This window comes from Paramisgurnus dabryanus, chromosome 10, assembly GCF_030506205.2.
Source record: "Paramisgurnus dabryanus chromosome 10, PD_genome_1.1, whole genome shotgun sequence".
NCBI lineage: Eukaryota > Metazoa > Chordata > Actinopteri > Cypriniformes > Cobitidae > Paramisgurnus > Paramisgurnus dabryanus.
Window position 1 is genome coordinate 4636190 of NC_133346.1, and position 21678 is coordinate 4657867.

Here is a 21678-nt window from a genome sequence, read left to right on the forward strand (position 1 = left end):
AGTTAGTAAAATGTAATCTCGCCAACTTTGTTTAGGCCTCTAACCTAAAAAATAAATATGGTGCGTATGCATTTTTACGCTTTTGATCCTAGTCAGCTTCTCCAATTAAGATCCTAAGTGGCCCTAAATAAATTCCTGATTAGAAAAAATAATAAAGTAAATCCTCCTGAACAGTAAGGAGGATGAAATGAAAGCAGCTCCTCCCATCGGCTGTGGGCAGGAGAACATGGTTAGGATTGTTTTGATGGGATAGCGGAGCCATCTTGAAACTCATTTTATATCGGAGGAATACACAAACCACCCACAAAAAGTGTGCGTTTTGCATTTGTTTGCACGGGAGCTGCTGGTATATGTGCATTTCTTCTCCGGTGTGAGCTGCTATGAATGGAGGCTAAATGTTGCCGAAGACTGACAGCGGTGGTTTTGTGCTTCTCCTCTTTATTCTAACACTAACAGATCCGTCATGGACAGGTAAAAATTTTGCTTTTAAAAACGCATTTACTGTGTTTTGGTACAGTTTGTATTGGTGATGAGGACTGACTGATTCAATGCTCGCAGACTAAAGCTAAATTCGGTTACAAAGAGGAAACGATGGCGCGGTGTATGTGTTTGATGTGCGCGTGTTAATGATAACATTTGTATGATTGTGTTGCCTGAACGCGTTCACAACGTTGCACAAACGCTTTTTGTGCATTGGGTTCCTTAACTTTGTTCGGACGTTTAAATGGCGTTTGCACGAGGCGATTTGTGGTCCAGAGTGATTTTTTTTGTAAAATGCAATAGATTTTCTCAAATGTTTTTTTTTTATGAAATATGCCCTTGACATTTCCCTATATAATGCATACAAAAATTGTTTATGCGTCAAAATATGGCCTCAAATGCAAGCTCACTTTCTTATTTCTTATATTTGCCAACTTCCTGTTCCTTTATAATACACTGCAAAAAATGACTTTCTTACTTAGTATTTTTGTCTTGTTTTCAGTAAAAAAAATCTAAAAATCCTTAAATTGCTTTTTCTCAAAACGACCCAATAAAATAAGTCTAGTTTTTAGACCAAAAATATCAAATTTAATAGATTTTGTGCATAAAACAAGCAAAAAAAAAAAAAAATCTCCCAATGAGGTAAGCACATTTTTTAAAACATTTTTCTTAAATACTAAATTCAAGAATTTTTTGCTTTTGTATGCACAAAATCACTTAAATTTGATATTTTTGGTCTAAAAACTAGACTTATTTTCTTGGGTCGTTTTGCTCATCAGGAGAAAGCATCTTAATTTAAGAACTTTTAGATATTTTTACTGAAAACAAGACAAAAATACTAAGAAAATGTTTTCTTGAAAATCAATCTATGCACTGCAAAAAAATGATTTTCAAGAAAACATTTTCTTAGTATTTTTGTCTTGTTTTCACTAAAAATATCTAAAAATTCTTATATTAAGATGCTTTCTCCTGATGAGCAAAACGACCCAAGAAAATAAGTCTAGTTTTAGACCAAAAATATCAAATTTAAGTGATTTTGTGCATAAAAAAAGCAAAAAATTCTTGAATTTAGTATTTAAGAAAAATGTTTAAAAAAATTTGCTTATCTCATTGGGAGATTTTTTTTTTTTAAATTAAGATGCTTTTTCTTGATGAGCAAAACGACCCCAGAAAATAAGTCTAGTTTTTAGACAAAAAATATAAACTTTAGGTAAATTAGTGCTTAAAACAAGCAAAAAAAATCTGCCATTGGAATAAGATACATTTTCTTGAAATAAGTTTACTTTTTTCATAATCACTTAATTTAAAGCTCCTGTTCTTTCTGTGTTTTTGAAGCTTTGATTGTGATTACAGTGCGCAATATAACATGTGAAAAAACAAGTAAAAAACTGTTCTAGTGACATCATTAAAGCAGGAAATAAGTCCAAACGGGCTGTTCGCTGTAGGCTTTGAAAGGCAAAATCGTCTGGCAGTGAACTTTGAGCTTTATAATTTTACAGGTATTATTTATGCTATTATAGCAACATTACACACTAGGGTTCAAAAAATAAGATCAGAAAGAGTGTGACCTTTAAGAAAAATTATTCTTATTCCATTGGCAGTTTTTTTTAGCTTGTTTTAAGCACAAATTCCCTTAAATTTGATATTTTTTGTATTAAAACTAGACTTATTTTCCTTAGTCATTTTCCTCAACAAGACAATACATCTTAATTTAAGAATTTTTAGATATTTTTACTAAAAACAAGACAAAAATACTAAGGAAGAAAGTTATTTTTTGCAGTGTACTTCACTGCCTGTTAACCAGGTGACTGACTTAAGCATTTAAGAGATTAGGTTATGTTATATATTGCAGAATCAGCCTCTTCACATCACTAAATCTGTCTCTCCCCACAGGTTCACAGCTCGCTCTGGCCAGACGGCTGTCAGGTACGCTGCAACTCATGCAATTTAAGACTATTTACTAGAGGGATTTTTGTACTGTTTTGGTTTTGCACTTTGACCCTATCCAAACACGGCATTGACAATTATCTCTTAATGCTTTGGGTGTCAAAAGCGGCATCTAAATTTGGTAACGACACCGTAATAAATAATGTTGGTCTGTAATCATGCATAATGCAGTGGATTCTTTCTAGATTAAATTTGCTCAGTGTGTCGTCTGATCCGCTGTTTAACTCTGGGTTTCAGAGCTGCGCTGCAGTCCGAACCAGTTTGCCTGCCGGAGTGGAAAATTGCAGTGCATTCCTCTGTCCTGGCAGTGTGATGGTTGGACGGCATGCGAGGACAAAAGTGATGAGATAGATTGCCCCAGTAAGTATACACATATAATACAACACACCCATAAATGTGTCCCAACCTCAAACAGAAGCATATTTGAAGATGTCATCATTTGGTATTGATATAAAACTTCTGGGCCCGGTTGCATAAAGCACCTTAAGTTTTTCCCTTAAGTATGACACTTAAGGGGTAAATTCCCCTTACCTAAGGGAAAAATTTAAGGGTGTTGCATATAACCCCTTAAACGTTTCTCTTAGATAAGGGAAAACGTAAAGTGTTTCACGACAGCGACCCAGGATTGCCATTATAAAGTACTACTGTTGCCATGGAGACGCTACTCAATACATAAACCCAGTCGCAGCTTTAGAGCGGATAATGGATAAATTGAATAAAGAAATGGATAAGAAAAACAAAATAAGAAAGGCAAATTGGACAGAGCAGGAAAAGTGTATAATTCTTGAGGAATATGGTAAAAGAAAGACAATTATAAAAAGCAAGTTTAATCCAATTGTAACTGCTGCCAAAAAACATAAATAGTGGGAAGAAATAACTGAGAAAATTAACGCACGGAATCTGGGGGTAAAAAGAACTGTTTAGAAAAAAATATGAAAATAAACAGGGTTTCCCGCAGAAAATTTGTAAGTTAAGGTGGTAGGGTTGTGCAGGTGGGTGGGCCGGGGGGCGGGGCAATCAAATATTTTCATCATGTGTCATGATGAAAATATTTTTATTTAAAACATTCAAATAAAACTCAATTTTGAAGAAACTATGACATAAAATTAACACATACTAGATTATTAATGAATTAAATGTTATATCAACAGGCTAGTTATCCTCCAGACAGTGACGGACCATGTCTTTCTCTCATTTCGGCCATGTGAAGTGCGTCCACGCTATTCTCCGAGATGCACTTGACGGCCTTTTGTGCAGCAAATTTTTTTTTTTGGATGACCTAGTTAAGGTGGTAGGGTATCCCAGCTAAGGTGGGCCGCCCGAACTGAAAAGTGCTGCGGGAAACCCTCATATATCTGTTGTTGCAAAAAAAGAAATAAGCCTTCACAATAGGGGGTCCAAAAAAACGGGTAAGAAAAAAATGCACTTTAAATTGTATTAGCTTATTTTACTGCGTTTGTTATCGCGCAAGTGCGTTAGTTGCTGTATCACAAATAGCTAATTGTTACAAAACTGGTAAAACAGGTAGAGGACCACCACCACTGCCTAAATTGGTCCAAGACATCCTTGGGGTGGACTCACCTGTCCTGGCTGGCATCCCTGGAGGTTTAGAGAGCGAAGCTGAACCAGAGGAACGGCATAACATGGAGTGAGAGAACATTGTCTCAACATAAAAAAGCAACATAAAATCTAATCAAACTAATTACTGCTATGAGAATAAACAATTTTAAAGATCATGAAAGGCATAATATATGACAACAAATAATATTATGATATTCGTTTCACACGTTAGATTTTCCCAGGAAAAACAGCTTCAACAGCGACAGTGTGAAAGCAGTACCCCAAACCAGGCAGCAGCCAAGTGAGGTTTTATTGCTTCCTTAAGGATTATTTAAGTCTGTTGTAATTGTAAATTAGACTATTTTGTATATTTTTCAAAAACTTGTGAATTGCAGAGAAACGCAAATATCCTCTTCTGTCGTGACAAGAGAAGAAATTCTGGAACTGCAGAGGGAAGTCCTACAGCTAAAAAAGACCAAACTGCAGTTAGAGATCGAAAAACTAAAACGGGAGAAGGACAATCAAGATCTTTACAACATCATGCTTAAAAGCAAACTTCCACAGCTACAAAACAAAGGAAAAATAACAATCACATAAATTGATAAATAAATACATTTAATGACAGTCCTTAAAAGTGTTGTGTTTTTTATGTAATCAAAATATAGTAACAAAATAAATACAAATATATATATATATATATATATATATATATATATATATATATATATATATATAATTAATAATTAAAACATATAACTAATATACATTCATCTAACATATTAATACTCCTATCAATACTAATTGTTTAATTGCAATATATTAATACTACTTCTAATAATGATGCTAATTATTCTAATTATAATAACTTCTAATTATTACTATTGCTACTAATTGCCCTTAATTTTATATTTTACCTTAACTACTTGGCTATCACACTAATTAAAAATGGTTCAGATACACGGTCATGGTCCTTCATTCAAGGTAACATAACATATTTATTTACTTGTGTATAATCTGAATATTTAAGTTGACTAGAATATTTGCAATAAACATTTACATTTATTTGTTTGTGGCCATTTAAACACACAATAACGATTATTTTATGGCTCTTAGATTCCATAGCCTGGGAGGAGAGAGTGTTTGGGATTGAAAATGGCCAATGAGGCTTCAGCAAAAAACAGGGCAAAGAAGCAGGAAGCCTTGCGCAAAGCCACAGAGAATCTTGCAAGGTATGGAAGCAAGAAAAATAAACTATAGCATGTAAACTGTCATGTATGCTTATATTAAATAGGATGAAAAGATTAGATGATACATATATGATTCATCGTGATATTTACAGCCTCACTCCAAAGGGACTCAGCCCAGCAGCGTTGTCTCCTGCCCTGCAGCGTCTTGTAAACAGGTCATCCAGCAAATACACAGATAAAGCCCTCAGGGCGAGCTACACCCCATCTCCATCACACCTCGGCTCCAAGAATCCGCTCGGAGGGCCGGCCACACCCTCCGGCACACCGACGCCCAGTAAATCCAGAACACCGGCGACCCAGGACCCAGCTTCCATTACGGATAATCTTTTACTACTGCCCAAACGGAAGAAAGCTGTGGATTATTTCTGAAGAAACACAAGCGTAGACTTTACAAGACTGAAATGGATAGCGTGAAATATTTGTTGCTTGTATTTAAGCTGTGGACCTTGATTTGTTTAATTTTAAATGGGAAATGTGTACAGTTAAACGTGTACAGTTTTTACAAATATTTTCGGGTTTTTTTTGTAAATACAAAACTTTTAAGACTTTACTTTCCATTGAGAATGCTCCAGAGATTTGTTTTAGTTGAATACATCTGAATATCAAATCTTTACTCTTTATGAACTGTTGTAAAAGATGAAAAATTTGATTTCACACATCTTGAAATTGACAATATTTCACATTAAAGAGCATTTAGAACATTGTGCTTGATATTTCCGAACATTATGTCTCCTAGATTCCTTATTGTTACTAATATATTTCCTCGTTTCAATCTAAAACCTTTCAGATTTCATAACTGTGTGGGTAAAGTGGTCATGAAGTGGTCATGAGCAAATTTAATGGCGCGAGACCGCTAACAAATAAATATTTCAGAGATAAGTTCTGTTAAGTTATCTTAACAGCAACCTTCGTTTGACCTCAGCATGTGAGTCTAAGGGTGCAGCGTGTTCCCTTCGGCCCAAATCAGATGATCAAGCTTTCTGCAGTCAAGATTGTTCTAGAATTTCACAGATCTTTATCTTGAATATTTATGTGTCATATGTGGGCACCATTTTAAATCATGAGCATTGATGCTGAAACTTTTAAGTTATTGAAATATAAAACCTTTAGCTTTAGGTTGAAATTTTTTTATAGTTTTTTTTTTGCTTTTTAGATGTCTATGGGCAATGTTCTGGTCATGCATAACATTTTTGGTGTGAAACAGGAGACAAAAGTTTGTTTTGCAGAAACACAAGTGATCCATTCTAACCCTATCACCATACTGTACTGTACCTGGGGCATTTTAATAAAACGTTACAATGTTCAGTTGATCTCCGTGTCTCTCGATTAAAAGGACAGTTCACCCAAAAATGATCTGTCATCATTTACTAACCCTTATGTTGTTAAAAACCTGTATAAATGTTTTTATTAAGATGAATACAAAGGAAGATATTTTAAGCAATGATCGGATCAGAAGCCCTATTGACATCCATAGTAGAAGAAAAGAATACACCTTCTTTAAAATATAATAAATGTATACAGGTTAGTAACAATAACATGAGACTGAGTAAATTAAAATGTACATTTTTGGGTGAACTATCCCTTTAATGTTTATTTTTCAGTAAATACATTTTTAAAGCAGCTCAAAGCTCAATCAGCTCTGGGACTAGACTTAAAAAGACATTTCACAATGTTTTCACATGTTCAAATTGCCACTTTGTAGGTGTGAGCAAAATGTGCTGGTTTGGGTGTGTCATTTAACATGCAAATGAGCTGATCTCTGCACTGAATGGCAGTGCCGTGGTTGGATAGTGAGGATTAAGGGGCGGTATATCCCCTTCTGACATCACGGGGGAACCAAATTTTAAAGACCTATTTTTTCGCATGCTTGCAGAGAATCGTTTACCAAAATTAATTTACTGGGTTGATCTTTTCACATTTTATCGGTTGATAAAAGCACTGGGGACTTATAGCACTTAAACATGGAAAAAGTCTGATTTTCACGATATGTCCCCTTTAAGCCCTGTCTGGGTAAACCCACCCCTAAATGTATTAGATATTTACTTTTACAACTAAACATTAATGACCGTGATAATTGTCTAATTCCTTCAACAGATAAGAAGGCTAGGATAAATAGATAAGTTAGTAAAATTGAATGTCGTCAACTTGGTTTACGCCTCTAACCTAAAAATAAATATGGTGCGTATGCATTTTTACGCTTCTGATCCTAGTCAGCTTCTCCAATTCAGATCCTAAGTGGCCCTAAATAAATTCCCGATTAGAAAAAATAATAAAGTAAATCCTCCTGAACAGTAAATAGGATGAAATGAAAGCAGCTCCTCCCATCGGCTGTGGGCAGGAGAACATGGTTAGGATTGTTTTGATGGGATAGCGGAGCCATCTTGTTTTATATCCGTGGTCGCGTTTCCCAGAGGAGTCTCATACGATACCTAGATCATAATAACCAATTAAAATAGACACAACAGATCATCGAAACTCATTTTTATATCGGAGGAATAGACAAACCACCCACAAACAGTGTGCGTTTTGCGTTTGTTTGCACGGGAGCTGCTGGATGCATTTCTCTGTCTCCACATTTTCTCCTGTGTGAGCTGCTATGAATGGAGGCTAAATGTTGCCGAAGACTGACAGCGGTGGTTTTGTGCTTCTCCTCTTTATTCTAACACTAACAGATCCACCACGGACAGGTAAAAATGGTGCTTTAATAAACGCATTTACTGTGTTTTGGTACAGTTTGTATTGGTGCTGAGTCTGGACTGACCGAATCAATGCTCGCAGATTTAAAGCTTCAATTCGGTTACAAAGAGGAAACGATGGCGCGGTGTATGTGTCTGATGTGCGCGTGTTAATGATACATTTGTATGATTTCGTTGCCCGAAGCGCGTTCACAACGTCGCACAGACGCTTTCTTGGGTCGCCTAGGCCTATAAAAAAAAATCACTGCGAGTTTATGCTTTAATCTCTGGTTGAATTGTGCATTGGGTTTCTTAACTTGGTTCGGGGGTTCAAATGGCGTTTGCATGAAGCGATTGAACCTTGAGTGTTTCTTGGTCAGCCGCAGCTCGATACGGTTGCAGACACAGATCGAAGTAAATTTCTCTGGATGGGATGCATTTCTGTTGTCTAATCTGTCTGAGGAAAGGTTTATCAAGACTGTTGATACAAGGTGATGCATGCAAACTAATTGGATCAGATGAATAAGTTGGTCTGTGATGTGTCTTGTGGATGATATATGTAGTCGTATGGGGTTCTGGTGGTCTTGCAATTAAAATAATAACGCACAGCAACTCTTTCATAATAAATTCATATGACCAACAGGACATTTAAAAGACTCTTGCATATTTGACCCACAAAGTCCAAACTAGGTTAGTAACTTTATGGTACACAAGTGCAAATTTCCACAAACATAGACACAAACAAAACAAATACACATTATTAAAACAACTTTAAAAATACCATAAACTCATTCACACACACATTTGCATGTTTACATATGCATAGGACAATATTTAGTTGAAATACAACCGTTTGAATATCTGGAACCTGAGTGTGCAAAAAAAAATCGAAATTGCCTTTAAAGTTGTCCGAATTAAGTCCTCAGCAAAAGCATCCACTCACAAAAACAAAGTTTCAATATATTTACAGTAGAAAATGTACAAACTATCTTCATGTACATGATTTTTCTGTAATATCCTAATGATTTTAAGCATAAAAGAAAAATCAATCATTGCGTCCCACCATGCAATGTATTTCTGGTACAAATATACCTGTGCTACTTAAAGGGGCCATGGCATGAAAATCTGACTTTTTCCATGTTTAAGTCCTAGGGCTGTTATGGTTATGAAATTTGGCTGACGGTTAATTGTCTAATAAATTGTAGCGGTTATGACAATTAATTGCCTCTTTTATTGCTTTGACATTTAATTCTCATACATTTTTTGTTTGTAAAATAATTTTCACACATTGTTGTGATTATTTACATTAAACATTTTGCAAGGTTTACCTGGCAGTGAATATTAATACCCATAACACATTTTTTTAATTAATCTAATAATGTTTCATTTACACAGGCGCTGTAGCTCCCCCTTGTGTTTTTTAAAGAGATGTGCAATCATTGCGGTGATCTGAAATCATCGTGATGAGGTCAAATAATCGCGATGAGACAGCCCTATAAATAAGTCCTATATTTGGGTCCCCAGAGCTTCTGTTAACCTAGAAAATGTGAAAAAGATCAACCCAGTAACTTTGTTTTGGTAAACCATTCTCTGCAAGCACGTAAAAATTAGTTAACTGAAATTTGTCTCCCATTGTGATGTCAGAAGGGGATCTTATTATAACAATATCACCCCTTAATCCAACCACGGCACTGCAATTTTAGTGCAGAGAGAAAATATAACGGCACATTTTTGCTCACACTTACAAAGTGGCAATTTTAACATGCTATAATAATCTATATGGCATTTTGAGCTAAAACTTCACATATTTACTCTGGGGACACCAAAGATTTATTTTGCATCTTAAAAAAGTCTTGTGAAATGGCCCCTTTAAGGCTGGTTTTGTGGTGCAGAGTCACATATCAAAGAAAAACCTACGCCGATTTATTATGCATACTGCTATGAACTGCTTTGGTTACTTATAAGTTTAAAATAGTGGTCAGTGTAACTTGTATAGACGCTGGGAAGGTTTTTATCAGTTGAACAGGTGGTCACCAGTTTAAAGGGTTAGTGTCTACAATAGTTAATGTCCTGATAATCCACAGAAGAGAGCAAAGTGCTTTTCTAAGTCATCTCAGTGTTGGGGTGTTTGTGTAAGGATAAGTTTAGGCTCCGTGGCGGACAGGTGATGGTTGATATTTGTAGTTGATGGATTGGTCTCAATGTCTGGACCTCCCAAGAAGTTCATCTAAAAAAAAGTGTTTGAGATCCTCACCCAAGAGAACGTGCAGTGGATTGGAGGATCAGGATGAGCTGTAATTGTGTTTGCTAACATCATTGATTGATTTTATATAAGAGAGCAAATTACACGGCTGGTTGGTTAGACTTTTAGGTCAATAAAGTGCATTTGTTTGTTTATATCCTGATAATAATTTTGCAAGTGAAGTTTTAGGTCACAAATTAAATTGGATTTAATGCAAAAACAATACAGGTGTCTAGATGAGTTTTATTATTACATTATCTAAGAGAAAAGAGGGTGGAGGAATGTTTGTTGTGAAAATCATTAAAGTTAAGCTTATCAGTAAAGCTATGTTTTTTCTTTTATTTGTAAAATTTGTATACATTTTCTCAAATATGTTTTTTGAATGAAATATGCCCTTGACATTTCTTTATGATATGCATACAAAAACTGTTTATGTGGCAAAATACGCCTCAAATGCAAGCTCACTTTCTCATTTCTTATATTGGCCAACTTTCTGTTCCTCTATAATACTTCACTGCCTGTTAACCAGTTGACCGACTGTAGCCTTTAAAGAGACACTCCACTTTTTTTGAAAATATGCTAATTTTCCAGCTCCTCTAGAGTTAAACATTTGATTCTTACCGTTTTGGAAACCATTCAGCTCATCTCAGGGTCTGGCGCTACCACTTTTAGCATAGCTTAGCACAATCCATTGAATCTGATTAGACCATTAGCATCACGCTAAAAAAATAACCAAAGAGTTGCAATATTTTTCCTATTTAAACTTGACTCTTCTGTAGTTACATCGTGTACTAAGACCGACAGAAAATTAAAAGTTGCGATTTTCTAGGTAGATGTGGCTAGGACTATACTCTTAAACTGGTGTAATAATCAAGAACTTTGCTGCCGTAACATGGCTGCAGCAGGCGTAGTGATATTACGCACTGCCCGAAAATAGTCCCCTTGGTTACTTTCAATAGCATGGGACTATTTTCAGGCACTGCGTAATATCACTATGCCTGCTGCAGCCATGTTACATCAGCAAAGTCCTTGATCATTACGCTAGAATGAGAGTATAGTTCCTAACCTTATCTACCTAGAAAATCGCAACTTTTAATTTTTTAGGAACTATACTCTCATTCTAGCGTAATGATCAAGGACTTAGCAGATGTAACATGGCTGGAGCAGGCGTAGTGATATTACGCAGTGCCTAAAATAGTCCTCTTCTATTAAAAGTAACCAAGGGGACTATTTTTAGGCAATGCGTAATATCACTACGCCTGCTGCAGCCATGTTACGGCAGCAAAGTTCTTGATTATTACACCAGTTTAAGAGTATAGTCCTAGCCACATCTACCTAGAAAATCGCAACTTTAAATTTTTCGTCGGTGTTAGTACACGATGTAACTACAGAAGAGTCAAGTTTAAAATAGGAAAAATATCCAAACTCTTTGGTTATTTTTTAGCGCAATGCTAATGGTCTAATCAGATTCAATGGATTGTGCTAAGCTATGCTAAAAGTGGTAGCGCCAGACCCAGAGATGAGCTGAATGGATTCCAAAACGGTAAGAATCAAATGTTTAACTCTAGAGGAGCTGGAAATGAGCCTATTTTCCCAAAAAAGTGGAATGTCCCTTTAAGAGATTAGGTTATGTTATATATTGCAGAATCAGCCTCTTCACATCACTAAATCGGTCTCTCCCCGCAGGTTCACAGCTCGCTCTGGCCAGACTGCTGTCAGGTACGGTGCAACTCATGCAATTTAAGATCATGTAGAGGGATTTTTGTACTGTTTTGGTTTTGCACTTTGACCCTATCCAAACATGGCATTGACAATTATCTCTTAATGCTTTGGGTGTCAAAGCGGCATCTAAATTTGGTAACGACACTGTAATAAATAACGTTGGTCTGTAATCATGCATAATGCAGTGGATTCTTTCTAGATTAAATTTGCTCAGTGTGTCGTCTGATCGGCTGTTTAACTCTGGGTTTCAGAGCTGCGCTGCAGTCCGAACCAGTTTGCCTGCCGGAGTGGAAAATTGCAGTGCATTCCTCTGTCCTGGCAGTGTGATGGTTGGACGGCATGTGAGGACAAAAGTGATGAGATAGATTGCCCGAGTAAGTATACACATATAATACAACACAACCATAAATGTGTCCCAACCTCAAACAGAACCATATTTGAAGATTTGGTTCAACATTGGTATTGATATAAAACTGGACTAAAAAAATGACTCTTTGTAATAATTCTATAATTTATAATGCCTAGTGATATCCAGCATATAAAGAGAGACATCTCTGTCTACTTTTAGTCTCAGTTAACGGCTTCTTGAATCCTGTCGAAATTGTTATGGAGGGATAAAGTCACGTATGCTTCTGTCAGCCAAAGATCTCCTCACTTGTGATTTATTCGGTTTAGGTTTGCCAATGTGCCTGTGTGTCCCCTGTATTTTTGTATGTTTGTCTGTGTGCTATCGTTTCCATGAGACATGGTGCTCAGTGTCCCATTCCTGGATGGGATGAAAGGAATTATAGAGGAGATTAATGGAGCATGTGACCTCTGTCTCATAGCTACCTCCTAACAGCGCTGTGATCGGCCTCACACAGAAAAAAACAAGGGAACAACAAAATGGGATTTCTTACATTATCAACTGTTTACTTACTTAAGAGTTTGTAAGCGAGTTTTGCTGTAGGAAATTAGGAAGTCTTTCAGTTTCTGAGCTATATTTATGTAGTACTTCCCTTTAAAATTTGCATGCGCATTAAAGACTTCACTATGATTCACCTGCAAGCATGTTGGCTATCTTACAAAGCCTACGCAGTAGCATCTTGCTAAACAGGATGGAGGCAAATGTGCAAATTTGAAACGGATCCATTTCGCAGATGGTTGATGATTTAGCCTAATGATGTGTTATGCTGACATTCTGCCCGCTTTTGCACTCTCACAGCAATAAAAGAAGAGCGACATCGATATAGCAACGGGTTCGAGCCGGTGGAAGATGTTATGGGTGTCGCTCAGCCAATCCGCTTCAATAGTAAGATCCTTTATGACATCATCAGTTAATTTATCTGGTATTTTGTATCTTTTGTAAAATCTACTTTTGTATCATTTTGTAATGATCACATGCTTGAAGATGCGCTTGCAATACTACTCAAATATTGCAAGCGCATTAAAAATAGACTGGATTATAAAACCTAATTGAATAAATGTCCCAGGATCTACGAATCGCTTGTATTAACATGCCTTTCAGCTTGGATCCATAACCTGCTTCGATGACAGCTTTTTCGCTTTATTTTCCCTTAAGCTTATTCTAGACTAAAACACATGTTTGAGCTGTCTCGACTCAAAATAACTTTATTAAATCAACAATTCTTACAATATGCCAGTGCCATTGATTTGTCTCAAGGTACCAATAACTTATTTTTCAAAGGCATGTTTATAAAAGATGCTTAAAGGATTAGTCCATTTTCTTAAAAAAATCCTGATAATTTGCTCACCACCATGTCATCCAAAATGTTGATGTCTTTTTTGTTTAGTCGAGAAGAAATTATGTTTTTTTTTAGGAAAACATTCCAGGATTTTTCTCATTTTAATGGACTTTAATGGACCCCAACATGTAACAGTTTTAATGCAGTTTAAAATTGCAGTTTCAAAGGACTCTAAATCATCCCAAACGAGGCATAAGGGTCTTATCTAGTGAAACGATTGTCATTTTTGAAAAGAAAAATTTAAAATATGCACTTTTAGACCACAACTTCTCATCTAACTCCGGTCCTGTGATGCGACAGCACAACCTCACGTAATACGTCATCACGTCAAGAGGTCACGGATGACGTATGCGAAACTACGCCCCAGTGTTAACAAGTGTGGAGAAAGAGGACATTTTTGACGTTGTTGTATGAGGAATGATACTAATTAATGTCTTTGTGTCAATTTATTGTTTAAAATGGTCTGCAAATTTGCGTTTTATATATGTAACACGTGACCTTTCCACGGCATTACGCAATTACGTGAGGTCGTGTTGGCGCGTCACAGGACTGAAGATAGAGGAGAAGTCGTGGTTTAAAAGTGCATATTTTTTTATTTTTCTTGTCAAAAATGACCCTTATGTATTGTTTGGGATCATTTAGAGTCCTTTGAAACTCTGTTGAAACTGCATTAAAACTGTTATGTGTTGGGGTCCATTAAAGACAAAAGAAAAATCTTGGAATGTTTTCCTCAAAAAACATAATTTCTTCTCGACTGACAAAAGAAAGACATCAACATATTGGATGACGTGGTGGTGAGTAATTTTTTTTTTTTAAGAAAATGGACTAATCCTTAAAACACCTTAATTTAACTAAGTCCTGGCTTTAGCTAAGCCTTGTCTGTGAAATCAGGCCATAAAGTAATGTTCCTAAATGGTTTTAAATGTAATGTTTTTAATATTTAACCCATCCACACACAGAGAAGTGTCCAAGCGGATGGCACCATTACGAAAAAACAGCCAGCTGTTATAAAGTCTACCTGAAAAACGAGAACTACTGGCAGGCGGTAGAAACCTGCCAGAAAGTCAACGGCTCCCTCGCTACGTTCAGCACCAACGAGGAGCTGCAGTTCATCCTGAAGATAGAAGTGGAATTTGACGAAAAAGTGTGCGAACGAAAGGATCAGTGCAAGTGAGTACAAATCGGTTTTTGGATGTGCTCAGGTGTCCCTAGAGGATTGCATTAGCAGCATAAAAGTCATGGGTTTGATTCCCAGGGAATTAATATAAATGGATGGTAATGATCAATTTTAGTTGATGTGCTTTGTCATCACAGGTTCTGGGTTGGATATCAGTATGTGATAACTAACCAGAATCATTCTCTGGAGGGCCGATGGGAGGTGGCATATAAAGGTTGGTTTTATATGAAATATTTAGTTAAGCTCTATTTGCATTTCAGCATTTACTGAGGTTCTGTAATCCTCAGATGTCACCCAAGCACTTTGGGATCTGTTGAAAAACAGGGTCTCTTTTATCCGTCCGCCTGTCTGTTCCTTTCAGGATCCATGCAGGTGTTTCTTCCTCCCGAGGGTTTGGCTAAACTCGGCGAGGCGAACCCCACCCAGGACAGCGTGTTCTGTGCCCAGCTGCAGCGCTTTCAGATCAAGAGCATGAATGAGCGAGGATTGCATAGCTGGCACGCAGAGAACTGCTACAAAAAATTCCCCTTCCTCTGCAAGAGAAGTACGATCAGCAGACACAAGAGAATTGTTTTATTAAAGGATTACTCCACTTTCGTTTAAAAAAAAAAAAATCTTAATTTCCTCACCCCCATGTCATCCAAGATGTTTGTCTTTCTCTGTTCAGTGTTTTTTTTTTGTTGTAGAAAACATTTCAGGATTTTTCTCAATTTAATAGACCTCAACAGTTCACAGTTTCAATGCAGTTTAAATTTGCAGTGCCAGCGCAGCTTCAAAGGGCTCTAAACGATCCCAACGGAGATATAAGGGTCTTATCTAGCGAAACAATCATCATTATTGCCAATAAAAATAAGTACTTTTAAACCACAACGTCTTGCACTAGCCGTGTGACGCACGTGTAGAGCCCTTTGAAGTTGCGTTGAAACTGCAATTTTAAACTGCATTGATACAACAAAGTCTGCAATAAAATCTATTCAATTATAAAATCATGGAATGCTTTCCTAAAAAAAATTAAAAAAATTCTTGACTGAAAAAAAGAAAGACATAAACATCTTGGAGTAAATTATCAGGATTTTTTATGAAAGTGGAATATTCCTTTAACCCTTTAACTGCCTGGGTTTCATATTCATAGCTGTGAATTTCTCAGAAAATGATACATTCTGACTAAAGAAATGGATGATCTGAAAACATTAGCTCAGCTTTTTTACTTTTACCATAAAGTGACAAATCAAGCACGTTTAAAAAAATTATTAATAACATACTAAAGTGTTTTTTTTGTAAAGTTAGGGCTCCTACAGTGTAATATATGTCAACAATTATGCTTCCCTTGCAAAAGTTCACCAAGAACAGTTGACAGGATGATTTCTTTGTCTTTGACATCCATCTAAGAAGAAATTATGTTGTTGCTGTCGATAATATTTTGTTTTTTGCATAAAATACCTCAAGCAAATGATGTAGATATTTTGGTTAAAATGTGCTCAACCATTTGGTTGAGAGGTAATTAAAGGGTTAACTGAACAAATTTTGCAGTGAGTGCAATTATAAATGTTGCTGTTGTTTCTCTGCCCCTAGTGGCAACAAACGGAATTGCAGTGAAATGTTTTTAAAGCACTACAGGGTTTAAAGTTTTTGAAGTCAACCACACTTTTATAGTTATCACTGCGTGTTGTTCTATATTATTTTATTAATATTATTTTAATAAAATATAGCACAATAATTCAGTGTTTTTAATGACAACTCTCTTTAAAGCTTGTTATATAGCTTTATGTTGCTCAATACGTAAAAAGTATTTTCTTCATCTGTTTCTACAGGACAAACATGTGTCGACATCAAAGACAATGTGGTGAACGAAGGCTATTATTTCACACCGAAGGGGGACGATCCCTGTCTGAGCTGCACGTGTCATGACGGAGAGCCAGAGATGTGTGTGGCCGCGCTGTGCGAACGCCCACAGGGCTGCCAGCATTTTCGGAAGGACCCCAAAGAGTGCTGCAGATTCACCTGCTTGGATCCTGGTACTCTCACCCAATCACTTTCGGACATGTAGTGTCCATTTAGCATGCTAATGTAAAGCCGATTTAAAGGACAATAAATCATTGAATGTTTGTTTATTGTTTGTTGAAGTGTCTATTACCACTAGGTGGAGCTGTCTCATTGAAACATCTAGTATCACAGGGTACATTTGGAATGGCAGTATGCAATATTTATACCATCCAGAATATGCAGATTTACTTTATGTGTGGTTTACAAAGATGATTGGCTTTGGTTTAAAATAAGCAGCACAAGTATTGCACTTTTCAATTTGCTTGACAGTTATTGCTTTATTTTTTAATTCTTAGGTTGCACATCTTAAAAAAAAAATGTGATAACTTGCTAAACAATGCTATCAAGGATATGCAAATCAATACGATCTCTCTGTTTCACCAGTCTCCTTGCTATCTGCATCGACGCAAACTTAGATTATACTTAACTTTTTGAAGTATTAAAGTCATTTTTATTGCAAATCATTACGAAATGAATATCGCAATTTGCATAGAAGTGATACTTTCAATATACAAACAGATCTCATTGAAGTTGTATGTGTTTGTTTGTAGATGGCAGTAGTCTGTTCGACTCTATGGCCAGTGGCATGCGGCTCATCGTCAGCTGTATCTCGTCCTTCCTCATCCTCTCTCTGTTGCTCTTCATGGTGCACAGACTGAGACAGCGGCGCCGAGAGCGCATCGAGACCCTCATTGGAAGCAACCGTAAGACCTTATCTGATCCTTTACGTTTAAAAAACACGATAATACAACAAATGCACATTGATGTTAATGCTATTTTCTTTCTTTGTCTTTTTCACAGTGCATCATTTTAATTTGGGTCGGAGGGTGCCTGGCTTTGACTACGGGCCGGATGTGTTCGGGACGGGCCTGACGCCTTTGCACCTCTCGGATGATGGTGATGGGGGAGCGTTTCACTTTCAAGAGCCGCCGCCCCCATATGCTGCTTACAAATACCCAGATATCCACCACCCAGATGATCCTCCGCCACCTTACGAGGCCTCCATTAATCCAGACAGCATCCTTTTTATGGACCTTGGTATGCCTTTATTAAAGTAAAAAAGTACTATATTTAATATTGACTGAGTAAGGTCATGTCAAAGATTAAAATCAAACTTTGATGCTCCTAATCTCACAAATATTAATATTCCTCTGCAGGGCGAACCGGGGTTCCTCTGGTCTCCGGGCATGTCAGCGCTGCCGCCGATACCCTTCAGAGAGATTACTCGGAGCAGGCCGCCACCCCGCCGCCGCCCCTGGAGGAGCGTGAAGACTCCATCGACAGCAGCACCCTACTGGTGTCTCCAGACACCCCTAGCGAATCAGAGAACAGCATTACTGAGAGCTCCAGCGTGGACTGCACCAGCAGACCCTCACTGAGCACAGTGGTATAGGACTGGAGAACGCCTGCATCCCGAAAGGTTTTGTTGGCTCTGGGACTCAAGAACGTTTCCTTTTCGAGGCAAAAACTTTTGATATTACAGATAGAAGGTCACTTTGAATTTTTATCCACGTCATCTTGTGTATATACTTCATTTGACCCTCGATTTGTTGCATCACTTGAAATAAGCTTACGCGGATGAACAGTGGAAGGGGAGACGGGCCACTTCACCGTCTCTGTGGTTTACACTGGCATGTGTCAATCACCTCACTTTGATGTGCTTGATAAAAGGCATTTAGGTGATGTATTGACGACTGGAATCAGCACACTGACTATTTTCCTAGAATGCTCTGTCCAAACTGATCCTTCCGACCCTTTCCGGGCACCCAGAAGGGTCAGTTTGGATATGAGCCGGATTCTCTTTTTTTACATAACTCTGTGTCGGATCGCAAGCACAAACTCATAAACGACAACAGAAAAAGTTGTTTCGGTACGACGTTTAAATATCCTGCTGTGACATGCAATGCAAATCCATTGACTGTTTTGGTAAGATTGTCATCCAACTTTGAAGCATTTGGGCTTCTTTAGGAGGCACACGCACTCCAGACTTTGACATTAGTGATGTCTCAACGATTAATTTTGCATTTGCATACTTTTTAAGTCAGTCTAACGAAAGACCAGTTCTGGAAACAAATATATTTGTAAAAGTACAAATGTACCGTAAGCCGCATCAATGTAGTATGTGTTGTACTAAATGTAATGTATGCTGGTTTTATTTTAAATGTGATAGTTTTCATTACTGTAGTACAGTAATGAGAATTGTTTGTTCAATATTTTCTAATGCAAAACATAGGCCATGTTCACACACGTTCTTTTAATACGTATTTTTGTGTTCGCGCACAATTCAGTTACAACCAATGCTTCCTATGACCGAATTCACATGAAATTTTACAGAAATTGTAAGCAGTTGAACCGAACTGAACAACTAGTAGTTGTTGACGTATTTAAATGTAGATCAGGCGCATGATGGTTTTAATACATGGACATGACGACTGAAGAACCGTGCGGTTCACAAACACACAGCACACAACATCTTTGTAAACGGTGGTTAAGTTAAAATTGCAGAACATAACACTGGCTTAGTTAAGGCGGTAGGGTCCCGAACTGCAAAGTGCTGCGGGAAACCCTGGCTTCAAAGAACTCTAAACAATCCCAAATGAGGCATAACTCTGCGTTCACACCAGACGCGGAAGAGGCGGCAAAAACACGGTATTCACACATAGTTGGACGTCATGTGAGGGGCTTCTGCGAATACGCTTGCTTCCTGTAATCACGTCACTACTAGAGCAAGCTCCTGATTGGTTATCCGCCAAAGTTCAGATTTTTCAACTTGTGCGTTTCCCGGGGTTATCCGCCAATGTTCAGATTTTTCAACTTGTGCGTTTCCCGGGAATGCCTATTCACGTCTTTGCGTTGACTTAACATGTAAATCACTCACGCTTGCTGTGAAAGCACCGTTTTGGCAAGAAAAATTTGTATATTTTAAACCACAACTTGACGCACCAGCGTCGGCTGTATTTTTTTTCTAAGAAAATTTAGTATTTCTTTAAACTTTTCTCATTTTAGTATAAATATGTTACGCTTAAGGAGATATAGAAATGCTGAAAAAATTAGCATACAGAAGATGACAGTTTGGCACATGTGCTAAAAAATGCCTTCGGAAAAAGTCTAGCTGGCTGGATTTATGACCTATACTGCAGGCAGCCACCAGGGGGCGATCAAAATGTTTTGCTTCACTTTTTAGAATACATGTAGTTCATCACTCGTAAAATTTTCCATTTTAAACATGGCCATTGTTTTCTGTTTATTTTTGTTGTGAGATTTAATCACTACTTTAATCCATGTTTTGAATACAGAATGTCATAAAGGGAATTTCAAAATATTTTTACACACTTTTTGCCTCTCAAAATTTGAAATCAGTGTGCTATAATGCAGATCTATGTTTCTTGAGTTTCTTAGATGTTTAGATTTACGGACAATTATAAGGTTTGCATTCATGTTATGTGTGTGAGTGTATTGTGTGTGTTACGTGTATGGTTTTTATTTTTACCATTCAAAAGGCTCTTCTCTCAATATCGCATAATGTAAATTACAGTAAGTTACTATTTGGTACTTGACACTATGTCAGCTTGAGCTTATATTTGCACACATCAGCATATGAATATGTATTTATGTAAAAACAAAACATTCGTTACATTTGTCATTTACCGATTTGCATGCAATTTTGGACTGCATCTCCAATTGTTATGAATGACATTAAGTTATGAACTTGAGGGATGAATCAGTCAAAAAATATCTGCTTGGTCTGTATTGAGATTAACACCTCAAAGCTGTTATTATTTATATTTAATTTGATTCCTTAATCTTATGAATGGGAACATACAAAATAATGCAACAAAAGCCCCAAAAGAATGACAATCAGGAATTTCGTAGAAAGCTAAAGATCCTAACAAAAGCACAAAGCCCTTCTGTGTTGGGACAAAGGTACAAAGACAAAAAATGTGAAATTGCCTATTTTTTCATTTAAAATTGAATTTTTGATGCGGGTAAAGTTGACTAAATGCCCATCACCAAATTAATGTGAAATTTCTGCACACTGTATAACCTTTTTTTTCTTGCATTTTGTTTAGTACTAATTTCCAGGGTTTCATCCGCTCAGACAATCTGTTTGTTTTACTTCATTTAGCACATATGTGTGTATGTTTGGAGTGGGTCGGATGAGAGTGTTTGGCATAAATGTTTTGCAAACCTGTGCTTGCATGTTTTCCTCTATATTGAGCATGCAGGGAGAGAGAGAGCGTCTCTTCTGCGGTACTCCATTTTTGGCTATGCTTACAGACCCTCGTCTACAAACAGGTCAATGCACCCGATTCCTCCTTCCCACCTACCAGTTACTGCATTTGCATTACCTTTTTAATAAGTAGATCATTACTTCTCATTAGATTCTGTGGTGCAACAACAAGCATCATGTTTTATGTAGAAATGCAATGGTTAGTAAATTTGTTTCTTTGTTTTTATGTCATGTGCATTTTTGGCGCAGGGCTTTATGTTTTATTCAGAAGTAGATGTACATCTAATCAAATGCCAAATAAATTGAAAATACCTAAAAGGGCAACAATTTCTTGGTTCTTTTTGTCAGACCATCATAATGTTTTTTAAGTCATATTTATAAAAGCTACTTGTCCAAATTTAGCAAGCCTTTTAATGCCTTCTCTGAGATTTCCCTGTCCATCCTGAAAAAAATTCTTAAATGTCATGTGACCCAGCAGGGGATCCCCAAATGTAAAAAAAAGCTCTCTTGTTGTAAAAGCATTTCCATAAGTCTCCAGGGAATTCTAACTCTCTAAGAGATTAAGCGTCAGTCCCTAGATGTGATAAAGGTTTTACTGTTTCAGATTTG

General features: G+C 36.9%; 2 protein-coding genes across 4 annotated transcripts; both read left to right on the forward strand.

The window, feature by feature from the left end:
• Positions 1–175: 175 nt before the first annotated feature.
• Positions 176–6537, forward strand: LOC135743959 (uncharacterized). Of its 2 annotated transcripts, XM_073816000.1 has the most exons (9): positions 176–278; positions 312–471; positions 2374–2406; positions 2665–2787; positions 3952–4075; positions 4220–4288; positions 4383–4968; positions 5101–5216; positions 5327–6537. In XM_073816000.1, the coding sequence occupies exons 2-7, from the start codon at positions 396–398 to the stop codon at positions 4582–4584; spliced, it is 627 nt and encodes a 208-aa protein (XP_073672101.1). In that variant the 5' UTR covers positions 176–278; positions 312–395; the 3' UTR covers positions 4585–4968; positions 5101–5216; positions 5327–6537. The 2 variants fall into 2 exon arrangements, with proteins under 2 accessions (XP_073672101.1, XP_065117952.1); XM_065261880.2 differs by having other exon boundaries at positions 217–471.
• A 1127-nt stretch (positions 6538–7664) lies between these two features.
• LOC135743946 (integral membrane protein DGCR2/IDD) lies at positions 7665–21396 on the forward strand. 2 transcript variants are annotated; one of them, XM_065261858.2, is made up of 11 exons: positions 7667–7921; positions 11838–11870; positions 12125–12247; positions 13078–13164; positions 14578–14788; positions 14933–15009; positions 15157–15339; positions 16607–16810; positions 17390–17542; positions 17640–17876; positions 17996–21396. In XM_065261858.2, the coding sequence occupies exons 1-11, from the start codon at positions 7846–7848 to the stop codon at positions 18229–18231; spliced, it is 1620 nt and encodes a 539-aa protein (XP_065117930.1). In that variant the 5' UTR covers positions 7667–7845; the 3' UTR covers positions 18232–21396. The 2 variants fall into 2 exon arrangements, with proteins under 2 accessions (XP_065117939.1, XP_065117930.1); XM_065261867.2 differs by lacking the exon at positions 13078–13164 and having other exon boundaries at positions 7665–7921.
• The last annotated feature ends 282 nt before the right edge of the window (positions 21397–21678 follow it).